Source organism: Cucurbita pepo, chromosome LG17, assembly GCF_002806865.2.
Source record: "Cucurbita pepo subsp. pepo cultivar mu-cu-16 chromosome LG17, ASM280686v2, whole genome shotgun sequence".
Classification (NCBI taxonomy): Eukaryota; Viridiplantae; Streptophyta; class Magnoliopsida; order Cucurbitales; family Cucurbitaceae; genus Cucurbita; species Cucurbita pepo.
This window is the reverse complement of record NC_036654.1, coordinates 1,343,174-1,364,888: the sequence shown is the minus strand read 5'-3', so window position 1 is coordinate 1,364,888 and position 21,715 is coordinate 1,343,174. Positions and strand designations below refer to the sequence as shown.

Below are 21,715 nucleotides of genomic sequence, written 5' to 3'. Positions count from 1 at the left end.
GAGAGAAAAGTTTTTAAAATACATGGTCAAAGAAAATCGTTGAAAACAAGTATGGTGCAAATTACAATACTTGGTTGAACTACTCGGTCCATATATGGTGACATGAAGTGGCGTTCATCCTCGCCTACCTAGCTCAGCATAGGGGTGACGTGAAGTGGCGTTCATCCTCGTCCGCCTAGCTCATCTACAGCAATCACAGGTTAATACCTAATACAATTCTTGCAATTCAGGCTCATAGTTCATAATATAACCAAAATAAACACATTATATATTTTAAATTATTTATTAATGATGAGAATCCATCAATAATTGGCCTCCAATAAGATTCCATTTTTACACCATTGGCCTTCTATCTCGTGACAATCACGTGAGTAACGATTCAGTTCATTGTTAAGAAGAGATCCAGACCGTGAAGCTAATCCAATCATTCCACAATCAAGCCAATCCTGACCGTTCAAATCGCATACCTTTCACTCAAACCCTACTACAGCGAAAAGCACTCTTTTTTATTACCTCAGATTCACCAGAGCTCTCTCTCTCTCTTCCCCTTTTCTGTTCTCTTTCTCTTTTCAAGCCCCAGTCGGCTGCAAACCCTCTTCCGAAATCCGTAACCCATAAACGAAATTCAATTTTTGCTGGAAGAACAGAGCCGTGAATCGATTTTTACATTTGGGGTTTTTGAGAAACAGAGAGAAAAAGGGGTAATGGATTCGGATCAGGGGAAGCTTTTTATTGGTGGGATTTCATGGGAGACCTCTGAGGATAAGTTAAAGGACCACTTCAACAGCTATGGTGAAGTGATGCATACCGTTGTTATGAGGGATAAGATCACTAGCAAACCTAGAGGGTTTGGATTCGTCGTCTTTGCAGATCCCTCTGTTCTTGATCGAGTTCTCCAGGATAAGCACACTATCGATGGTAAAACGGTGCGTTCTTTTATTCGATGTCGAGATTTTAGGTCTTTTTGGTTCGTGATAATAGCATTTGTGTTCGTTTGATTTGGCCTGGATACCTCATTTGAGTTCTAGGGGTTTTTGATTCCATAATGATATTAAATACTTTCCTTTTGGGTATCACATATCTGATGTTATTGGCTTTTTAGGGTTGCTCATGTTGATGCATTTGCACCTCTCGTTACTGAGCTTTTTAGGGTTGTTTTTGGTGTAATTTGTTGGTTTGGTGCATTGCTTTTTTACGAGGAGAGGTATTGACAAAAGGGTCGGTTGTGTTCTTCATTTTCATTTCATCATAGCTTATGTTTTCATATGATTGTGTATATTCTCTTGATAGTTAGTTCTTGGTAGGAATCTGTTGACTTCAACTGTGAAGTGTTGTCACGAGTTTTCGATAGATCTGTTTCGGTTTCGGGGCTAGTATTTACACTGTTGCTATAACTTTCTCTCATTTGGTATCTTATCTTCTGGAAATATCTTACCTTCCTATCGAGTCGTTTTTTTGAAGAACTTTTTAGCATTTGTAATTTATATTCTTTTCTAGGTTGAGGCTAAGAGGGCCTTATCACGAGAGGAACAGCAGACCCCTGCGAGAGCGGGCAATTTGAACGCTACTAGAAATTCTGGTGGTGGAAATATGAGAACCAAAAAAATTTTTGTTGGGGGATTGCCTCCAACATTGACTGAAGAAGGGTTTAAGGAGTATTTTGAGACTTATGGCGATGTAACTGATGTAGTAGTCATGTACGATCAAAATACTAGGCGTCCACGGGGATTTGGATTTATATCTTTTGATACTGAAGAAGCTGTTGACAGAGTTTTGCACAAGACATTTCATGATTTGAATGGTAAACAAGTAGAAGTTAAGCGTGCCCTTCCCAAAGATGCCAATCCAGGTGCAGGTGGCCGCTCAATGGGTGGCAGTGCAGGCAGTGGTGGTTATCAAACTTATGGGTCATCTGGTGGTGTCAATTCAAATTCGTATGATAGTCGTATGGATTCGAATAGGTACATGCAATCTCAGGGCTCTAGTGGAGGTTTCCCACCTTATGGTTCCTCTGGATATAACAATCCCGGGTATGGTTATGGTTCATCGAACAATGGTATGGGATACGGTGGTTATGGAAACTATAGTGGTTCAAATACTGGGTATGGTGCCCCTTCTGCTGTTGCTTATGGTAATCCAAATGTCGCGAATGCTGGTTATGCAAGCGGTCCTCAAGGTGGACCTAGAAGTTCGTGGTCCGCTCAAGCTCCCTCTGGATATGGAGCCATGGGGTATGGGAATGCAGCTCCATGGGGAGGTGCCCCTGGGGGCAATGCTGGAGCTGGCAGTGGTGGACCTGGATCTGCACCCACAGGTCATTCTCCTGGTGGAGCTGCTGGGTATGGCAATCAGGGTTATGGATATGGTGGGTTTGGGAATCAAGGTTATGGTTACGGTGCAGGTGATGGCTCGTACGGGAGTCAATCTGGTTATGGTACAGGTGGAGGACGTTCTGGTAGTGCCTCAAATAGCAATGTCGGGGGTGGTCCAAGTGGGGGAGAATTACAAGGGAACAGTGGTGGTTACATGAATAGTGGCTATGGCGATGCTAATGGAAACACTGGTTATGGAAATGCTGGTTGGAGATCCGATGGCGGACAAGTAGGTTATACCGGTGGTTATGGTGGCGCACAAGCTCGACAATCTCAACAACAGTAATTTGATGAAAAGGAAACTGGATGTTAGCATGTTGTGTGTATCTCCCTGTTTGTTTTACGAGATCGATGTTTTCCAGTTGCTTGTTATAAAATTTTTCTTCTTGTTCCTGACTGAAGCGGTGGCCCGATTCGGGAACACGATGAGCCTGGTGGGGTTGCTTGAATCCAAGTAGCTTGCAGTATTAATTTTTCTAGTCTAAATAAGTAGCTGTTTTAGAAGTTTACTTGATGCTTCAGTTATTTAGTATTTTGTTGCTGAACGTAGTCTTACATTTGATCTCTTTTATGGATATGTCTATTTAGCTGTCTGTCTGCTATCAATTCTCATATTTGCACTTTGTTTGAGCTGTGTAATACTTATTTGCAGATGTTTTATGTTTCCTCTTGTTCTCTAAGATCATCAGGTGTATACGACATCAAGGATTTAGACGATAAATGTTTCGTTCTTCTGTGCTTTACATTTCATGTAGGAATACAAAGATTTAGACGATAGATGATAGTGTCGGAGCCCTCGGTACTGGGTCGATCACTTCATATGGTTAGCCTAATCGTAGTCGTAGTTGGGTGTTTAACAATGGCATAACCATTTTCCCCCTCTATTTGCCCTTGTGTTACAGGAGGGATGCTCGGAGTTGTAAAAGTGGAGTCCGTCATGGCTGAACACAGGCTTCGTAGTGAAGGACCGAGTCGGGGATGATGCGTGTGTTCAGCATTTATGGACTTTTACCCCGAGAAAGAATATGTTCTTCTGTGAGGCCTCGTCGACTCGTACTCCCAAGTCTCTGGTATTGTAAGTCTCATGAGTTTTATAGTTAAATCCATACCTTCGAGATTGAGTAGGTAATGACTTGAGGTTCGTTCTTTGTTGAAGCAGAATCCAAAAAATAAAGTGAAAACGTCGTAGCTCTTTCTCTCGTTTTCTGTTTTGCTGCTTCGTGGTCGACTGAATGTCGTAAAGAACTCGGTTTTAGAACATCTTATTAGGTGAAAATGGTATTCCTTTTGGTGTTCAGTTTGGGTGAAGATTGAATGAAAGTTCGCATATTTTGAACTTAGACAGCTTTTTCTTTGGAGATTCCGTTGTACTTTGTCTTTGAACTTTGATTTCTTTTTGTGGTAAAATTGCATTAACGTTGAACTGTCTTAGGATCGCACAATAACGCGCACACTCGATCTAGATGAACACAAAGAACAGGATAGAGAAAATACAAGGAGAACTTTGGCTAAAGGATTTGTATTGATGACTCCAGATATGTATATGTATGGATGATTTTGTATTCTCTCTTACTTTACATATTTGAAGTCATCCATATAAATCCTTTAGCCAGTTTTTTTTTTTTTTTTTTCTCTATTTTGTTCTTTGTGTTCATCTAGATCGAGTGTGTGTTTTTATGCGATCCTAACAAACTGGTCAATGTAATTAATTTATTTCACTTATTTGAAAAAAAAAATTCCTTATTAGCCTTTTTCTATAATTTTAAAATTATGCTTTTTTTGGCATGAAAATTGGTGCTATTACTCAACCAATGTTTCAATAATATCTTTAAAATTTTAAAAACTTTTAAACTTTAAGAAGAACATACCTCTAATTTTAGAAGAGTTATAGTTTGAGATTACCGTCAGTAGATATTATCCACTTTTTTCTTTGCATATTGTCGTTAGTCATAGAATATTTCATTCTCCTCCCTAACAACGTGGGATTTCACAATTCACCCTACCCCTTTAAGTGCCTGACATCAAGAGGCTTCTCCACACCTTTATGGAGAGATTCAACCGTTGAAAAGCTGGAGAAAGAATATTAGAGACAAATTTTCTCTATGTTCCTTCAATGTAAGTTTGTTTAACCTTTAGTATTGTTTAATTCTAAATAAAATCAAAGATGATTCTAATGCCGCTTTATTGGGTTGAACCCGGGGAGCGTAAAACAGTTGGATTAAGTGAACTTACTGCTAGAACGACATAGGGTTATGTTTTATGAAATTGTCTGCGTATTGTTAGTCATAAGTTATTGAGATTGAAAATTATATGATGTGTAAATAGTTTATTCTGTTTCATTAATCATAAATTTTTTAGAACAATAGTGATGTGTGAGTAAGTGAAAAATGACATGTCCTGTTGCACCATATACTGATCTAATATTTTTCCTTATTTTGTGAGACCTCATGCATGTTATGTATATATAGGACATAAATAAAGCATCGGATCGAACTCTTCTTTGGTGTTAAGGTATAGCTATGAATTGTTATTGACTCCCGAGAAAGAGTAGAATAATGAGACCTATTATGGGACATACAACGCATTACAAACGTATGATAATTATGCTTCAACGAGATTATTCTATTCCACCTCTTAGAAAAAAAAAATTCATGGATAATTACTCCGGTCGTGTACCAATGAAGATGATATTCATTACTTATAAACTAATGATCATCCCATAAGTTAGCCAACGTAGGACTTCCTCTTAATAATTCTCAACAATCATCCCCTCGAACAAAGCATACCATAGAGCCTCCCATGAGGCTTATCGAGCCCTCGAATACTCTCTCTTTAATCGGGACTCGACTCTTTCTCTAGAGCCCTTGAACAAAATACACATTTACTCGACACTTGAGTCACTTTTAACTGTATCTTTAAAACTCACAATTTCTTTTTCGACACTTGAGAATTCTATTCAGATGACTAAGTTAAAGGTATGACTTTGATACCATATTAGGAACCACGAGTCTCCATAATGATATGATATATTTCATTTTGATCATAAGAGACACAATAAATTAAGGATCTCTTTTTATCCAAATCACCGGAACTTAATGTGGGTTGTTTGATTCGGTGAGCAATTCTATGGAGTTTGAAAGTTCAGATTTGTATACATAATACTTTGAAACGACGAGGAAGAAGATAAAATTTAAGCAGTTGAGAATAGCGAAGAAGGCGTAGTAGTAGTCGAGATGGGATGCGTTCAAGTTGTTGATGATCCACCCTTTCCCCCCATGACGGCTACTGATGTTGGAAACTAATTTGAGAAGTACGCCACTGAGGAAATTTCCGACACCGATTGATGTCGATGAGTAGGATGTCCCGAGACTCTTCATACTCTCTGGTGCCTGATGTTAACAATATGAATAAATCTCGACTATCAAAAAAATACAAACAAAACCGTTATAAAAGGAGATGTACCTGATTGTAGAAGAACTCAACCTTTGAGACCTCCATGAAGACATTGGCAATCCCCATGAGAATAAACTGCGGCAGCAAGATGAAGATACTCAACGGAACTTGGTCACCACTCTCTACAACACCATGCTCTCTCGCCGCCGCCAACCGCCGCCGCTCAACCAGACAGCTGACCAACATGATCAAAGCATGGATGATGATCCCAGTTCCCATCCGCTGTAGTAGAGTGATCCCTCTTGGATTCTTGGTGAATTTTCTCATTATCTTGACGAAGATTCGGTCGTAAAGTACGACGCTGATGAGTAGCGAAACGTTGACGATGGCGATCAAGCTCGCCGGTGGGATGCTAAAGTTTCCAACTTTTCGATCGAGAGTGGTGCCCTGTTTTATGAAGAGAGTATTGACTTGAGCCAACATGATGCTTGGGATAAAGGTCGCGAAGAGAATTGGTATCATTCGGATCATTTGCTTTGTTTCTTCCACTTCGGTTACGGTGGAGAGCCGCCATGGATGGGTCGAACCAGTTCGGATTGAAGCTTTGGTGAGGAAGCTGAGAGGAAAGAAAAAAAAGAAACCCTAATGAAAATTTGTTATGAGAGCTTATACTCAAAGTAGACAATAACATACGTGAACATACCTCAGAGTGGAAGTGACCTCCATCCTAAACTTCTTCTTCTTCGTGTACTCTTCCAAGTCCCACTCATATAGCTCCTTAGCGTCCCTCGGCAGCGGCAGTTTCCGGTTGTTGATGGCGGCAACAATGACCTTAGCCATCCGAGTAAAGGGGCTTCCGGCGGGAACCTTGTGGCGGTAGAAGGGAATTCCGGCGATAAAAATGGCCGTAGCAATGGCAAGGCCAGCAGTTGGAAGGCCGTAACCAAGGGTCCACCCAATGTTGTCTTGAATGTAAACAAGAATTATGTTGGCAAAAAAGGCGCCAAAGAAGATGCTGAACATCCACCAGTTGAAAAATGATATTTTTTGATTCTTCTCCTTTGAGTGGAAGTCGTCGAACTGGTCGGCCCCGATCGTCGAGATGTTTGGCTTGGTTCCGCCTATGCCGATCGCAACGATGTAGAGTGCACCGAAGTAGAGGGCAAGCTGCAGCGTGGAGGGCTTGTCGCAGTGGCCGGCGGTTGGTTGGGCGCACGATGGCAGCTTTTGCGTCGGGAGTGAGACGGCCATTGTTAGAAGGATCATGCCCTATGTTTGTGTTAACCATGTTAGTATTGGACATGTTGTAACATCGATATTATCAAGTTAAAACATAATTAGTAACGTCATTTCTCGTGATAATCATGTAAATTTCTATACACCCACATGAACTATAACACGAAACGGAGGATTAAGAGAAGCATTTGGAGATGGAACAAGAGAAATTAGAGAAATACCAATAATAAAGGAGCAAGCTTTCCAGCCACCCCTCTTGGAACGACGAACAGGGTTGCCCTTGAGGTCCACAGTCCCATCCTGAGTGTAATCATCAGCAACGCCTTCTTCGACAGCCATGGTTGTCTATCTTGCAGCACAACAGTTCATACCCCCAAATTTTCATTTATAGAAAGAAAATTAAAAAAACAAATGATTACATTTTGACCCTTCCCCGTAAATTCAACCCCCACCTATCCACGTCCTATAAATATTGGCAAGTCGGTTTTGACGATCATTAGGTCAACTCCATCAAATTCATCGTATTATGAATAAATCTTAAATAAATAAATAAATAATATAATATAATAATAATAGTAATAAATTTTGAGTTAAACGGTAACTCAACCAAAGAAGTAAAGTTTTTGAAAGTTGATATTATTAAATTTTGTATTTTTCGATCTACTGAAACTATATAATAGTTTTAAATGAAACAAGTAGAAGGTGATCCAAGAAACGTTGGGTCGTTTCTAACAAAGTTGAATCGAAAGAAAAAGCTTCGAGCTTCTTCAATGGCGAAAGCCTCTGAAGTTTATCGATTTCTGAACTTTTACAAACCNGAAGATGTACCTGATCGTAGAAGAACTCAATCTTTGTGACCTCGACGAAGGCATCGGCAATTCTCATAAGAATAAACTGCGGCATCAAGATGAAGATACTCAACGGAACTTGGCCGCCACTCTCTACAACACCATGCTCCCACGCAGCCGCTCAACCAANTTTTTTTTTTTTTTTTTTTTTTTTTTTTTTTTAAGATGTTAATATGAGTTGTTTGATTCATTAGATGGTGTCTCCTCCTTCAATTCTTGTGTGATGGAGTCTGAAAGTTCAGCTTTGTATACATAATACTTTGAAACGACGAGAAAGAAGATGAAGTTTAAGCAGTTGAGAACAGTGAAGAGGTCGTAGTAGTAGTCGAGATGGGATTCGTTTAGGTTGTTGAGGATCCACCCTTTTCTCCCATTGCGGCTCGTGATGTTGGAAACTGTTTTGAGAAGTATGCTACTGAGGAAATTTCCGATCCCGATTGATGTCGACGAGTAGGATGCGCCGATACTCTTCATACTCTCTGGGGCCTGTTAAGAACGTTAAGAATATGATTAAATTTATAATGACCCATCTATCAAAAAAATACGAACAAAATCGTTATGGAAGGAGATGTTAGGAATCACGGTTATCGGTAATGGTAGGATATTGCCACTTTGCGCATAAGCTCGCATGGCTTTGATTTGAGCTTCCCCAAAAGACCTCATACCCTTTGTTCGATCTTTGTGACCTCGACGTAGAAGATGTACCTGATCGTAGAAGAACTCAATCTTTGTGACCTCGACGAAGGCATCGGCAATTCTCATAAGAATAAACTGCGGCATCAAGATGAAGATACTCAACGGAACTTGGCCGCCACTCTCTACAACACCATGCTCCCACGCAGCCGCTCAACCAAAGCGCTGACAAACATGATCACGGCATGGACAACAATCCCAGTTCCCATTCGTTGTAGCAGAGTGATCCCTCTTGGGTTCTTGGTGAATTTCCTCATCATCTTGATGAAGATTCGGTCGTAAATTACGATGCTGATGAGTAGCAAAATGGTGATGAAGGCGTTCAAACTCGTCGGTGGGATGCTGAACTTGCCAATTTTTCGATCCTAAGTTAGCCAACGTAGGACTTCCTCTTAATAATTCTCCACAATCATCCCCTCGAACAAAGCATACCATAGAGCCTCCCATGAGGCTAATGAAGCCCTCGAATACTCTCTCTTTAATCGAGACTCGACTCTTTCTCTGAAGCCCTTGAACAAAATACACATTTATTCGACACTTGAGTCACTTTTAACTATACCTTTCAAACTCACAATTTCTTTTTCGACACTTGAGGATTCTATTCACATGAATAAATTAAATGTATGACTCTGATACCATGTTAAGAACCACGAGCCTGCGTACTGATATTATTTTGTCCATTTTGATCATAAGAGAAATACAATAAATTAAGGATCTCTTTTTATCCAAATCACCAGCAAAATCGTAATTTAATGTGGGTTGTTTGATTCATTATATGATTCGGTGAGCAATTTTTTGGAGTCTGAAAGTTCAGCTTTGTATACATAATACTTCGAAACGACGAGAAAAAAGATAAAATTTAAGCAATTGAGAATAGTGAAGAAGGCGTAGTAGTAGTCGAAATGGGATGCGTTCAAGTTGTTGATGATCCACCCTTTCCCGCCATGGCGGCTGCTGATGTTGGAAACCGATTTGAGAAGTACGCTACTGAGGAAATTTCCGACACCGATTGATGTCGACGAGTAGGATGCCCCGAGACTCTTCATACTCTCAGGGGCCTATTAAGAACATGAATAAATCTCAGCTATCAAAAAATACAAACAAAACCGTTATAAAAGGAGATGTACCTGATTGTAGAAGAACTCGACCTTTGAGACCTCCATGAAGACATTGGCAATCCCCATGAGAATAAACTGCGGCAGCAAGATGAAGATACTCAACGGAACTTGACCGCCACTCTCAACAACACCGTGCTCTCTCGCCGCCGCCAACCGCCGCCGCTCAACTAAACAGCTAACAAACATGATCAAAGCATGGATGACGATTCCAGTTCCCATCCGCTGTAGTAGAGTGATCCCTCTTGGATTTTTGGTGAATTTTCTCATTATCTTGACAAAGATTCGGTCGTAAAGTACGATGCTGACGAGCAGCGAAACGTTGACGAAGGCGATCAAGCTCGCCGGTGGGATGCTAAAGTTGCCGACTTTTCGATACAAAGTGGTGCCCTGTTTTATGAAGAGAGTATTGACTTGAGCCAACATGATGCTTGGGATAAAGGTCGCGAAGAGAATTGGTATCATTCGGATCATTTGCTTTGTTTCTTCCACTTCGGTTACCCTGGAGAGCCGCCATGGATGAGTCGAACCAGTTCGGATTGAAGCTTTGTTGAGGAAGCTGAGGGAGAAGAAAAAAAAAAAACCCTAATAAAAGTTTGTCAGGGAATAATCATGAATTTATAAGGAAATACATCTTCATTGACATCGAAGTCCAAAGTAAAATTATAAGAGCTTAGATTCAAAGTAGACGGGCTGTGTAGACGTAATTTGATATAATTTCGGAACATACCTCAAAGTGGGAGTGGGCTCCATCCTAAACTTCTTCTTCTTCGTGTACTCGTCCAAGTCCCACTCATACAGCTCCTTAGCGTCCCTCGGAAGCGGCAGTTTCCGGTTGTTGATGGCGGCGACAATGACCTTAGCCATCCGAGTAAAGGGGCTTCCGGCGGGAACCTTGTGGCGGTAGAAGGGAATTCCGGCGACAAAAATGGCAGTAGCAATGGCAAGGCCAGCAGTTGGAAGGCCGTAACCAAGGGTCCACCCAATGTTGTCTTGAATGTAAACAAGAATTATGTTGGCAAAAAAGCCGCCAAAGAAAATGCTGAACATCCACCAGTTGAAAAATGATATTTTTTGACTCTTCTCCTTCGGCTGGAAGTCATCGAACTGGCCGGCCCCGATCGTCGAGATGTTTGGCTTGGTTCCGCCTATGCCGATCGCAACGATGTAGAGTGCACCGAAGTAGAGGTCAAGCTGCACCGTGGAGGGCTTGTCGCAGTGGCCGGCTGTTGGTTGGGCACACAATGGCGGCTTTAGCGTCGGGAGTGAGACGACCATTGTTAGAAGGGACATGCCCTGTTTGTTCACCATTGTTTCAAAAATATATAATTTTATTACATATAAAAAAAAAAAATTAATTATAAATTAAGAATGATTTGGTTGAACTTAAATTAATTTAGCGAATCCAATCTAAGAGATTCTACATTGGTTGTGAGGAGAACGAATGTGGAAACCTCTGTAGCATTATCAGATAACAGCGGGCTGTTATATTATAAACCATTTTAACTCAAAATTTTTATTTGTTTGAACATAATTCAATTCAAATAAGCGGTAACCTAACTCAAATCATGCATGTTGGTTTAGGTTAAGTTGATCAGGTTTTTCGTTTAATTTTNAAAAAAAAAAAAAAAAAAAAAAAAAAAAAAAAAAAAAAAAAAAAAAAAAAAAAAGTGATAAAGGACGTACCAATAAGTAGACAGCAGAGGATATAATGAAGGTCCAAAAGGGACCGAGATAGGCATCAGCAACATAAGCACCCAAAATAGGAGTCATCCAGACAACCCCAACCCAGTTTGTGACATGGTTGGATGCATTAACAATACCTTGGTGTAGTCTAGTCGTCAAATATATCTCTAAGTTCGAAGATATCCCATAAAACGCCATCCTTTCGAGCACTTCATACACTATTCACAACACCCATATTTCTTTTTTGAACGAACGTTATCTTACAAATCAAGTTCAAACTTACCGTATAAACTAAAAGTATGTCAAATTCACACTATATAACTGTTACGCTCATTTCTCATAAATTATCAGGTAAATTTCTATAAACCTAGATGAACTAAAACACGAAATCGAAGATCGAGAGAAGTGTTTCAAGATCGAAAGAAAGAAAGGAGAGAAATACCAATAATAAAGGAGCAAGCTTTCCAGCCACCCCTCTTGGAGCGACGAACAGGGTTGCCCTTGAGATCCACGGTCCCATCCTGAGTGTAATCATCAGCAACGCCTTCTTCGACAGCCATGGTTGTCTGTCTTGCAGCACAACAGTTCATACCCCCAAATTTTCATTTATAGAAAGAAAATTAAAAAAAAAAACATAAAATTACATTTTGACCCTTCCCTGTAAATTCAACCCCCACCTATCCACGTCCTATAAATATTGGCAAGTTGGTTTTGACAACATTAGGTCAACTCCATCAAATACACCATATTATGAATAAATCTTAAATAAATAAATATAATATAATATAATAATAATTGTAACTACCTATATCCACACCCCATATGTGAGAAGGTTGGTTTCCTGTAGGTGGTTTGTTCTCCCCAATCGATGTGGGATGTCACAATCCAGGTTTCCACACCCTTATAGATGGTGGTTTGTTTTCCCTCCAATCAATGTAGGCGGAGAAAGTTTCCACACCCATATAGATGGTGGTTTGTTCTCCCCCCAACCAATGTGGGACGTCACAATCCGCGTTTCCACACCCTTATAAATGGTGAGAAGATTTCCACACCCTTATAGATGATAGTTTGTTCTCCCCCCAACCAATGTGGGACATCACAATCCGCCACTTATAAATGGTGGTTTGTTCTCCTCCCTAACCAACAATCCACCCCCTGGGCCCAGCGTCCTCGGTAGCACTCTTTACTTCCTTTAATCAATGTGGGACCACCCCCAAATCCACCCCTTTGGGGCCAGCGTCCTTGCTGGCACACCATCTCGTGTCTACCCCCCTTCGGGAAACAGCGAGAAGGCTGACACATCGTTTGGTGTCTAGCTCTAATACCATTTGTAACGACCCAGATCCACCGATAGCAGATATTGTCCTCTTTGAGCTTCCCCTCAAGGTTTTAAAACTCGTATGCTAGTCTGCTAGGAGAAAGTTTCCACACCCTTGTAAATGTGGTTTGTTCTCCTCCTGAACCAATGTGGGACATCACAATAATAATAATTTATACGAATAAGTATTATAAATTTTTAGTAAATGGTAACTTAAAAAAAGAAATAGACTTTTTGAAAGTTTAAGGATATTATTAAATTGGGTGTTTCTCAACATACAAACTATATATTAGTTTTAAATGAAACAAGTAGAAGGTGGAAGGTGATCAAAGAAACGTCGGGTCATTTCTCCAAAGTTGACGAAAGAAAAGCTTCGAGCTTCTTCAATGGCGAAAGCCTCTAAAGTTCATCGATTTCTGAACTTTTACAAACCACTTCAGTTTTTTTTGGAGATGTTAATGTGAGTTGTTTGATTCATTAGATGGTGTCTTCTCCTCCAATTCTTGTGTGAGTAATTTGATGGAGTCCGAAAGTTCAGCTTTGTATACATAATACTTTGAAACGACGAGAAAGAAGATGAAGTTTAAGCAGTTGAGAACGGTGAAAAGGCCGTAGTAGTAGTCGAGATGGGATTCGTTCAGGTTGTTGAGGATCCACCCTTTTCTCCCATTGCGGCTCGTGATGTTGGAAACTGTTTTGAGAAGTACGCTACTGAGGAAATTCCCGATCCCAATTGATGTCGACGAGTAGGATGCCCCGATGCTCTTCATACTCTCTGGTGCCTGTTAAGAACGTTAAAAACATGATTAAATTTATAATAACCCATCTATCAAAAAAATACGAATAAAATCGTTATGGAAGGAGATGTTAGAATTCATTGCTCTCCATAATATTATAATATTATCCATTTTGAGCATAAGCTCTTATGGCTTTGATTTGGGCTTCCCAAAAGGCCTTATACCCTTTGTTCCATCTTTGTAACCTCGACGTAGAAGATGTACCTGATCGTAGAAGAACTCAATCTTTGTGACCTCTACGAAGGCATCGGCAATCCCCATGAGAATAAACTGCGGCATCAAGATGAAGATACTCAACGGAACTTGACCGCCACTCTCTACAACACCGTGCTCTCTCGCTGCCGCTAGTCGCCGCCGCTCAACCAAAGCGCTGACAAACATGATCACGGCATGGACGACGATCCCAGTTCCCATTCGTTGTAGCAGAGTGATCCCTCTTGGGTTCTTGGTGAATTTCCTCATCATCTTGACAAAGATTCGGTCGTAAATTACAATGCTGATGAGTAGCGAAATGGTGATGAAGGCGTTCAAACTCGCCGGTGGGATGCTGAACTTGCCAATTTTTCGATCCAGAGTGGTGCCCTGTTTTATGAAAAGAGTGTTGGATTGAGCCAACATGATACTCGGGATAATGGTTGCGATGAGAATTGGGATCATTCGGATCATTTGCTTTGTTTCTTCCACTTCCGTTACTGTGCAGAGCCGCCATAAATCGGTTGAACCAGTTTGGATCGAAGCTTTGTTGAGGAAGCTGAAGGAGAACAAAAGAAGAGACTATTAAAAATCACGACTTTCTTTAATGATATGATATTATCCAATTTATTGTAGTCTTCTCAAGTATTTTTTACTTATAAATGCATGATAATTCCCTAAATTAGTCAATGTGGGACGAGGACTCTCTACCTCAAAGTGGGAGTGGCCTCCATCCTAAACTTCTTCTTCTTCGTATACTCTTCCAAGTCCAACTCGTACAGCTCCTTAGCCTCCTTGGGCAGCGGCAGTTTCCGCTTCTTGATGGCGGCGATAAAAACCTTAACCATCCGAGTAAAGGGACTTCCGGCGGGAACCTTGTGGCGGTAGAATGGAGTTCCGGCGATAAAAATAGCAATAGAAATGGCAAGGCCAGCCGTTGGAAGGGCATAACCAAGCGTCCACCCAATGTTTTCTTGAATGTAAACAAGGATTATGTTGGCAAAAAAGCCGCCAAAGAAAATGCCGAACATCCACCAGTTGAAAAATGATATCTTTTGGTGCTTCTCCTTCGGGTGGAAGTCGTCGAACTGGTCCGCCCCGATCGTCGAGATGTTTGGCTTCGTGCCTCCCGTGCCGACCGCTAAGATGTAGAGTGCACCAAAGTAGAACCCAAGCTGCAGCGCGGAGGGCTTGTCGCAGTGGCCGACGGTTGGTTGGGGGCACAATGGCGGCTTTAGCGACGGGATTGAGACGGCCATTGTTAGAAAGGACATTCCCTGTAGATTAACCATGTTAGTATAAACTCTTAAAATAATTCAATTTCAAAAGTTTCCTTAATACCCGTGATTCATTTTTTAAAGTTAATACAAAAAAAGAGAGAGGACGTACCATTAAGTAGACAACCGAAGCAGCCATGAAGGTCCAAAAGCGACCCAGATAGGCGTCAGCAATATAAGCACCCAAAACAGGAGTCATCCAGACAACCCCAACCCAGTTTGTGACATTGTTAGACGCCGTAACAATGCCTTGTTGTAGTCTAACCGTCAAATATATCACTAGGTTCGAAGATATCCCATAAAACGCCATCCTTTCGAACACTTCATACACTGTTCACAACACCCATATATTTCTTTTTTTAACGAACACTATCTTACAAATCAAATTCAAACCGACAGTATAAACCCAAAAGTAAGTCAAATTCACACTATATAACTATTACGCTCATTTCTTATGATTTATCGTGTAAATTTCTATAAACCCACGTGAACTAAAACACGAAATCGAGGATGGAGAGAAGCGTATCGAGATCGAAAGAAAGAAAGGAGAGAAATACCGATAATAAAGGAGCAAGCTTTCCAGCCACCCCTCTTGGAGCGACGAACAGGGTTGCCCTTGAGATCCACAGTCCCATCCTGTGTGTAGTCATCAGCAACGCCTTCGATAGCCATCACCAAATCTCTTACGGCACAACAACAAAAGTTAATAAAAAATTCATAGCCCAATTTTGCATTTATAGAAAAAAAAAAAAAAAGATTATAAAAAATTAAAAAGACAGACAGGAAATTACTGTTTTGTCTTGTACTTTCCTTTTGTGGATAATTGTAACTTCCCTCATTAAAAGCTTTCTTAAATTACCATTTTGACCCTTACCCGTAAATTCATTCCCCACCTAACCACGTCCTATAAATATTGCCAAAACTCATAAAGATACTGAAATTTATTTATAAACAAACATCCAAACCAAAATGTTGGGAAAAAAAAAAAATTAAAAAATAATTTTTAAAAAAAGGAATTTGACTTTATTTTAATTTTGGGTGAATTATAAATTTCTATGCGTCACCATTTGTTTTTTTAGTTGCATGAGCGAGAATAATTTTTATACCCGATTAAGTAAATTTACAATTTTTGTTTGTTCGATCGTTCCTCTTGTTTGTAGAACGAAATGGAAGTAAAATAACCGCTAACCATTTTGGTTTAAAAAACTAGATTTACTTTGCGTGGATAAACTATATAATCATATTATTTGCACGATCGTAAATTAAATGAAGAAACAAGTACAAGCTTAGAGCTTCTTCAATGGCGAACGCCTCTAAAGTTCGTTGGAGATGTTAATATGGGTTGTTTGATTCTTTTGATGGAGCCTTCTCTTTCAGTTGTTCGGAGAGTAATTTTATGGAGTCTGAAACTTCAGCTTTGTATACGTAATACCTTGAAACGAAGAGGAAGAAGATGAAGTTTAAGCAGTTGAGAATGGCGAAGAAGGCGTAGTAGTAGTCGAGATGGGATGCGTTTAGGTTGTTGAGGATCCACCCTTTTCGCCCATTGCGGCTTGTGATGTCGGAAACTGTTGCTAGAAGGAAGCTACTGAGGAAATTTCCGGTCCCGATTGCTGTCGTTGAGTATGATGTTCCGAGACTCTTCATACTCTCTGGTGCCTGATGTTAAGAATATGAATAAATGATTAAATTTTATAACGATTGAGTTATGAGTAAACGGATTAAACGAGACTTACTTGATCGTAGAAGAATTCAATTTTGGAGACCTCCATGAAGGCATCGGCAACCCCCATGAGAATAAACTGCGGTAGCAAGATGAAGATACTTAACGGAACTTCGCTGCCACTCTGAACAACACCGTGCTCTCTGGCTGCCGCCAGCCGCCGCCGCTCAACTAGACAGCTGACAACCATGATCAAGGTATGGAGGACAATCCCAGTTCCCATCCGTTGCAGTAGAGTGATCCCTCTAGGATTCTTGGTGAATTTTCTCATGATCTTGACGAAGAATCGGTCGTAAATTACGACGCTGACGAGCAGCGTAGCGGTGACGAAGGCACTCAAGCTCGCCGGTGGGATTTTAAAGTTGCCGACTTTTCGATCCAGAGTGGTGCCCTGTTTTATGAACAGAGTATTGACTTGAGCCAACATGATGCTTGGGACAAAGGTTGCGAATAGAATTGGGATCATTCGAATCATTTGCTTTGTTTCTTCCACTTCGGTTACGGTGCAGAGTCGCCATGGATCGGTTGAACCCGTTTGGATCGAAGCTTTGTTGAGTGAGCTAAGGGAGAACAAAAGAAGAGACGGTGAGCTAATAAACTAATTATAATAGAACAAGTTACTAAGGAACTTTACGAGAATTGTGTTCGTGTTTTCTCCGCTATAAATACTTGTTTGGACATATTTGGATGGCGGGTGAAATTGGAAAGGAGAGTTACCTCAAAGTGGGAGTGGCCTCCATCCTAAACTTCTTCTTCTTGGTGTACTCTTCAAAGTTCCACTCGTAGAGTTCCTTAGCGTCCCTTGGCAGCGGCAGTTTCCGGTTGTTGATGGCGGCGACAATAACCTTAGCCATCCGAGTAAAGGGGCTTCCGGCGGGAACCTTGTGGCGGTAGAAGGGAATTCCGACGACAAAAATACCAATAGAAACGGCAAGGCCAATAGTTGGAAGGCCATAACCAAGGGTCCACCCAATGTTGTCTTGAATGTAAACAAGAATTATGTTGGCAAAAAGAGTGCCAAAGAAAATGCTGAACATCCACCAGTTGAAAAATGATAGCTTTTGCTTCTTCTCCTTCGGGTGGAAGTCGTCGAACTGGTCCGCCCCGATCGTCGAGATGTTTGGCTTCGTGCCGCCCGTGCCGACCGCTAAGATGTAGAGTGCACCAAAGTAGACGGCAAGCTGCAGCGTGGAGGCCTTCTGGCAGTGGCCGGAGTTCGGCTGGTCGCACGATGGCGGCCTTAAGGTTGGAAGGGAGACAGCCATTGTAAGAAGGGACATGCCCTGTGTGTTAACAACGTTAGTATTCCAACATGTTGTAAGAGGGAAAACAATAATAAAATACATATTATTTTCTTTTTTACAAAGAAAAAAACAGTGTTTACTTCAATATTATTTTTTAATCCAAATATTTAAAATAAATTAATAAAAATACTCCCAAAAAATATGTTTTTTTTTTAGCTTTCATTTAATAATAATAATACTCTTAAATCTAAAAAGTTGAAAAATAGTTTTATAGTTAGTTTTGGTCTAAAACTAATTTATTTTTAAATTTTTTTAAAAAATACTATTTTTAATTATTTTTTTTTTTAAAAATTAAGAGTATTAATAAAATAAACTACTAATTATTTCATCTAAAACTAAAGGTTTCTTTTTAAGTTAGAATATTAAAGATATTATTTTTGAAACATACAAAATTAAAGTGTTTTTATTAATTTAACCTAAATATTATATTATATATATATAATTTTTAAAATATATATATATATATATTAAAAATAGTTCTAAAAAAATATAAATATCTTAAACTGTTAAAAAGTTAGGTTGAAAAGATTGGGAAAAGGTAAAATTTTCAAACAAGTTGGTTAAAATAAAAAAATTAGATTCCAAAAGATTCTTAAAACTCTTAATTTGAAGTCTCTTCAATCCCAAAAGCTAAAGGTTGATTTTTTAAGCCAATTATAAGCTTGAAAAGTGCACAAAGATGATGATAGACCAAATATTATAAGATTCTTTTAGTCAACTTAAAATAAATAAATTTAAATTCTAAAATAATTAAATTCCAAAATAAACATTAGACCATAAGAATTATAAATAAATAAATAAATTGAAAAGCTTATGACTTGAAAAATCTAATTCTTACCGTTTGGAATAGATTACGAATTTATTTTAATTGAGTTGAGTTGAATTAATTGTTCTGTGGAACCTCTAAAATTAAATTCAATGGAACTGGTTCAATTCTACGGGCATATATTTATTTAGTTTTGTAATTATTTATTCTCTAACTATTTTTAAAAATAATTTATAATATTTAGTTTTATTAATAACAAAAATTTAAATAAATGACTAAAACAACCCGAACTAATCGGGTTAAAAATTTTACTCTGCAAATAATTGGGTCGAGTCTAAAAAATGTGCAAACTCGATCGAACTCAACCCACAAACACCTCTATTTATTTTCAGCAAAATAATATCGAAAGAAAAGATTTGAATATTTAATTAAATTAAATATATATTTTAATTTATATGGATAGCTCATATTAGTCAAAAGTGAGAGTGATTGAATAAAACATTTTAGTAAAAAATTGAGGAACAAGACAAGATTCATAGTCAATATTTGTGACTAAATTATTGGTTCCTTATTATCGGTGATGTCCGAATTTCAATAAATAAATAATTAATAGGAAAAGCAATCACGACCGTAGATATTTCACATAATCCAATATTCAATAATTCAACCTCAATTTTTAAATTCTTTAAAAGTTTAATAATTAATAAGTTTCTCTAGGCTTGTGATTCCTTAAGAGTATTTTATTTTATTTGCCATTTAAAAATTGATATTACGTACAAAGATTCTATAACTTGTTCTTATCTTTTTCTTTTAAGATGATATTAATGTTCTTAATTGATGGTTTGGGAGCGTGAGATTGTTCTTCGAGATGAATCGAGTCATTCCATTAGCTCTCGTTCGTTGGTTCTAATATTTTAGAAAGAAAATAACGGGGAAGAGATGACTTACTGATAAGTAGATAATTGAGGCGATGATGAAGGTCCAGAAGCGACCGAGATAGGCATCAGCAACATAAGCACCCAAGATAGGAGTCATCCAAACAGCCCCAACCCAATTTGTGACATTGTTGGATGCTGTAACAGTGCCTTGGCCGAGTCTAGTCGTCAAATATATCAATAAATTCGAAGATATCCCGTAAAACGCCATCCTTTCGAATACTTCATATACTGTGTAACAAAACCCATGTTTCTGTTTCTTAAAAATCGAACTTAAAATACTAAAAAACGAAAAATTTACAGCACTATGAGAATATGTTTACACTACTACCATGTGCCCTATCTAACTCCAAAAAGCATTTCGAGTTTAGCCCGACTTTTAGACTAAGCTAGGTTTGTCATGTGACGTGCTGAACTAAAGCCTCTAGTGTTTGTTTAGCTACATAATTCATGAAAGNAAAAAAAAAAAAAAAAAAAAAAAAAAAAAAAAAAAAAAAAAAAAAAAAATAGGTGTAATAACCTAAATCCACCGCATGCCGTTGTTTTTTTTGGTATTTTTCTCCAAACACGTTTGTTAGGGAGAGATTTTAATCGAAACCCGAGTTCAAATTCACGCTATATAACTGTATGACGATCTAATTTAACCAATATCATCGAGCTAAAACATAATGAACAGTATCATACTTCAAGATTGGTAGCGTAAATTTCTACATCGGCACCTAAGTTCTAACACGAAACGGAGAATGGAGAGAAACGTTTGAAGAAAGGAGAGAAGTACCAACGACGAAGGAGCAAGCTCGCCAGCCACCCCTCTGGGAGCGACGAACAGGGTTGCCCTTGAGATCCACAGTCCCATCCTGTGTGTAGTCATCGGCAAGGCCTTGTTCGACAGCCATGGTTGTCTGTCTTCTAATTGTGAGCCTCTTATGGTGCTGTCCTGTGCTACACACATACACAATTCATACCCCAAATTTTCATTTATAGGCAATCAAACAAGTGGGAACCAAAAAGGAGAGAAAAAGAACAGACATTTACTGTTCTGTTTTGTATATTAATTAATTTCTGTTATTAAAAGCTTTGTTAAATGACCCTTTTGACCTTTCACCTACCCAAGCTCTACCTTTGCTATGAAACCTAAGAAAGTAAGTTACTATGTGTATGTATATGAAGGGAAGTAAAATGAGAGAAGCTTGAAGATGGGGTTTTTTTTTTTTTTTTTTTCTTTCTTTTTTGGTGAAAACAAATTCATTTAAGAAACCGACCTAGAAAGAGAGTCGTTTTTGTTATTGATAGTGGAAGAAACACGATTTGAAAAACACGTGAATTAAAAGACCAAATTGTCTACCAGTGAGGAAGAATCAAAGTTTATAGAAGACGAAGCAACAAAAGGAAGCAGATATTAGTTCACGTAACTCACGGTTTTAAAACGCATCTATCACGCATCTATCAGGGAATCTTTGTTCCTCTCTTCAACCATCACTTAATTATCTACTCCCTTGGAGGCCCAATGTAAGGACCCAGATCCGCTAACAGATATTGTCCTCTTTGGGCTTTCTCTTTCGGGCTTCCCCTCAAAGCTTTAAAACGCGTTTGTTAGGGGAAGGTTTCCACACCCTTATAAATGGTGGTTTGTTCTCCTCCCCAATCAATGTGGGACATCATACTCAACGTCCTCGCTTGCACATCGCATGATATCAAACTCTAATACCATTTGGAACAGTCCAAACTCGACGTTAGCAGATATTGTCCGTTTTAACCCGTTACATATCGCTATCAACCTCACAGTTTTAAAACGTGTCTACTGAAAAGAGGTTTCCGAACTCAGAATAGTTAAGAACGTTCGGTACGATCCTTCAGAAAAAAGGTTTTTGTTTTGGATAATATCAAAACTTGAAGTGGTTGGTTCTTTTTTGTTTAAATATTGTCCATTCCAAGTGGGTATTCCAAGCAAAGATTCGGTTGTTTGGGACTGGACATTTCTGAAAAGAATGAACAAAAATAAAGTAGTAGATGTCGACGTTGAATCATTAATACCAATGGGTTTCATTTGTTAGGACTAA

General features: G+C 39.1%; 4 protein-coding genes across 8 annotated transcripts; 1 reads left to right on the top strand and 3 right to left on the bottom strand.

Moving 5' to 3' along the window:
• The first annotated feature begins 518 nt into the window (after positions 1 to 518).
• On the top strand, positions 519 to 3,712 carry LOC111778445 (heterogeneous nuclear ribonucleoprotein 1-like). 4 transcript variants are annotated; one of them, XR_002812545.1, is made up of 4 exons: positions 519 to 926; positions 1,498 to 2,806; positions 3,275 to 3,442; positions 3,532 to 3,712. XR_002812545.1 is itself a non-coding variant. In XM_023658281.1 (2 exons), exons 1-2 carry the CDS (start codon positions 705 to 707, stop codon positions 2,656 to 2,658), a joined length of 1,383 nt encoding a protein of 460 aa, XP_023514049.1. In that variant the 5' UTR covers positions 519 to 704; the 3' UTR covers positions 2,659 to 3,052. The 4 variants fall into 4 exon arrangements, 1 of the variants encoding a protein (XP_023514049.1); XR_002812544.1 differs by having other exon boundaries at positions 3,275 to 3,447; XR_002812543.1 differs by having other exon boundaries at positions 3,275 to 3,712.
• Positions 3,713 to 5,449: 1,737 nt separating this feature from the next.
• LOC111779253 (protein NRT1/ PTR FAMILY 5.2-like) lies at positions 5,450 to 7,031 on the bottom strand. The gene is made up of 3 exons (XM_023659368.1): positions 6,469 to 7,031; positions 5,835 to 6,381; positions 5,450 to 5,761 (listed from the first exon to the last, which is right to left on the bottom strand). The coding sequence occupies exons 1-3, from the start codon at positions 7,029 to 7,031 to the stop codon at positions 5,465 to 5,467; spliced, it is 1,407 nt and encodes a 468-aa protein (XP_023515136.1). The 3' UTR covers positions 5,450 to 5,464.
• A 986-nt stretch (positions 7,032 to 8,017) lies between these two features.
• Positions 8,018 to 11,903, bottom strand: LOC111778712 (protein NRT1/ PTR FAMILY 5.2-like). Its single transcript, XM_023658685.1, has 5 exons — positions 11,786 to 11,903; positions 11,344 to 11,561; positions 10,388 to 10,953; positions 9,670 to 10,216; positions 8,018 to 8,335 (listed from the first exon to the last, which is right to left on the bottom strand). The coding sequence occupies exons 1-5, from the start codon at positions 11,901 to 11,903 to the stop codon at positions 8,018 to 8,020; spliced, it is 1,767 nt and encodes a 588-aa protein (XP_023514453.1).
• A 1,027-nt stretch (positions 11,904 to 12,930) lies between these two features.
• LOC111779252 (protein NRT1/ PTR FAMILY 5.2-like) lies at positions 12,931 to 20,684 on the bottom strand. 2 transcript variants are annotated; one of them, XM_023659367.1, is made up of 6 exons: positions 20,513 to 20,684; positions 15,485 to 15,563; positions 15,040 to 15,257; positions 14,362 to 14,927; positions 13,663 to 14,209; positions 12,931 to 13,443 (listed from the first exon to the last, which is right to left on the bottom strand). In XM_023659367.1, the coding sequence occupies exons 1-6, from the start codon at positions 20,549 to 20,551 to the stop codon at positions 13,117 to 13,119; spliced, it is 1,776 nt and encodes a 591-aa protein (XP_023515135.1). In that variant the 5' UTR covers positions 20,552 to 20,684; the 3' UTR covers positions 12,931 to 13,116. The 2 variants fall into 2 exon arrangements, with proteins under 2 accessions (XP_023515135.1, XP_023515133.1); XM_023659365.1 differs by lacking the exons at positions 12,931 to 13,443; positions 13,663 to 14,209; positions 14,362 to 14,927; positions 15,040 to 15,257; positions 15,485 to 15,563 and adding exons at positions 16,119 to 16,586; positions 16,664 to 17,210; positions 17,368 to 17,933; positions 19,669 to 19,886 and having other exon boundaries at positions 20,434 to 20,640.
• Between the last annotated feature and the right edge of the window lie 1,031 nt (positions 20,685 to 21,715).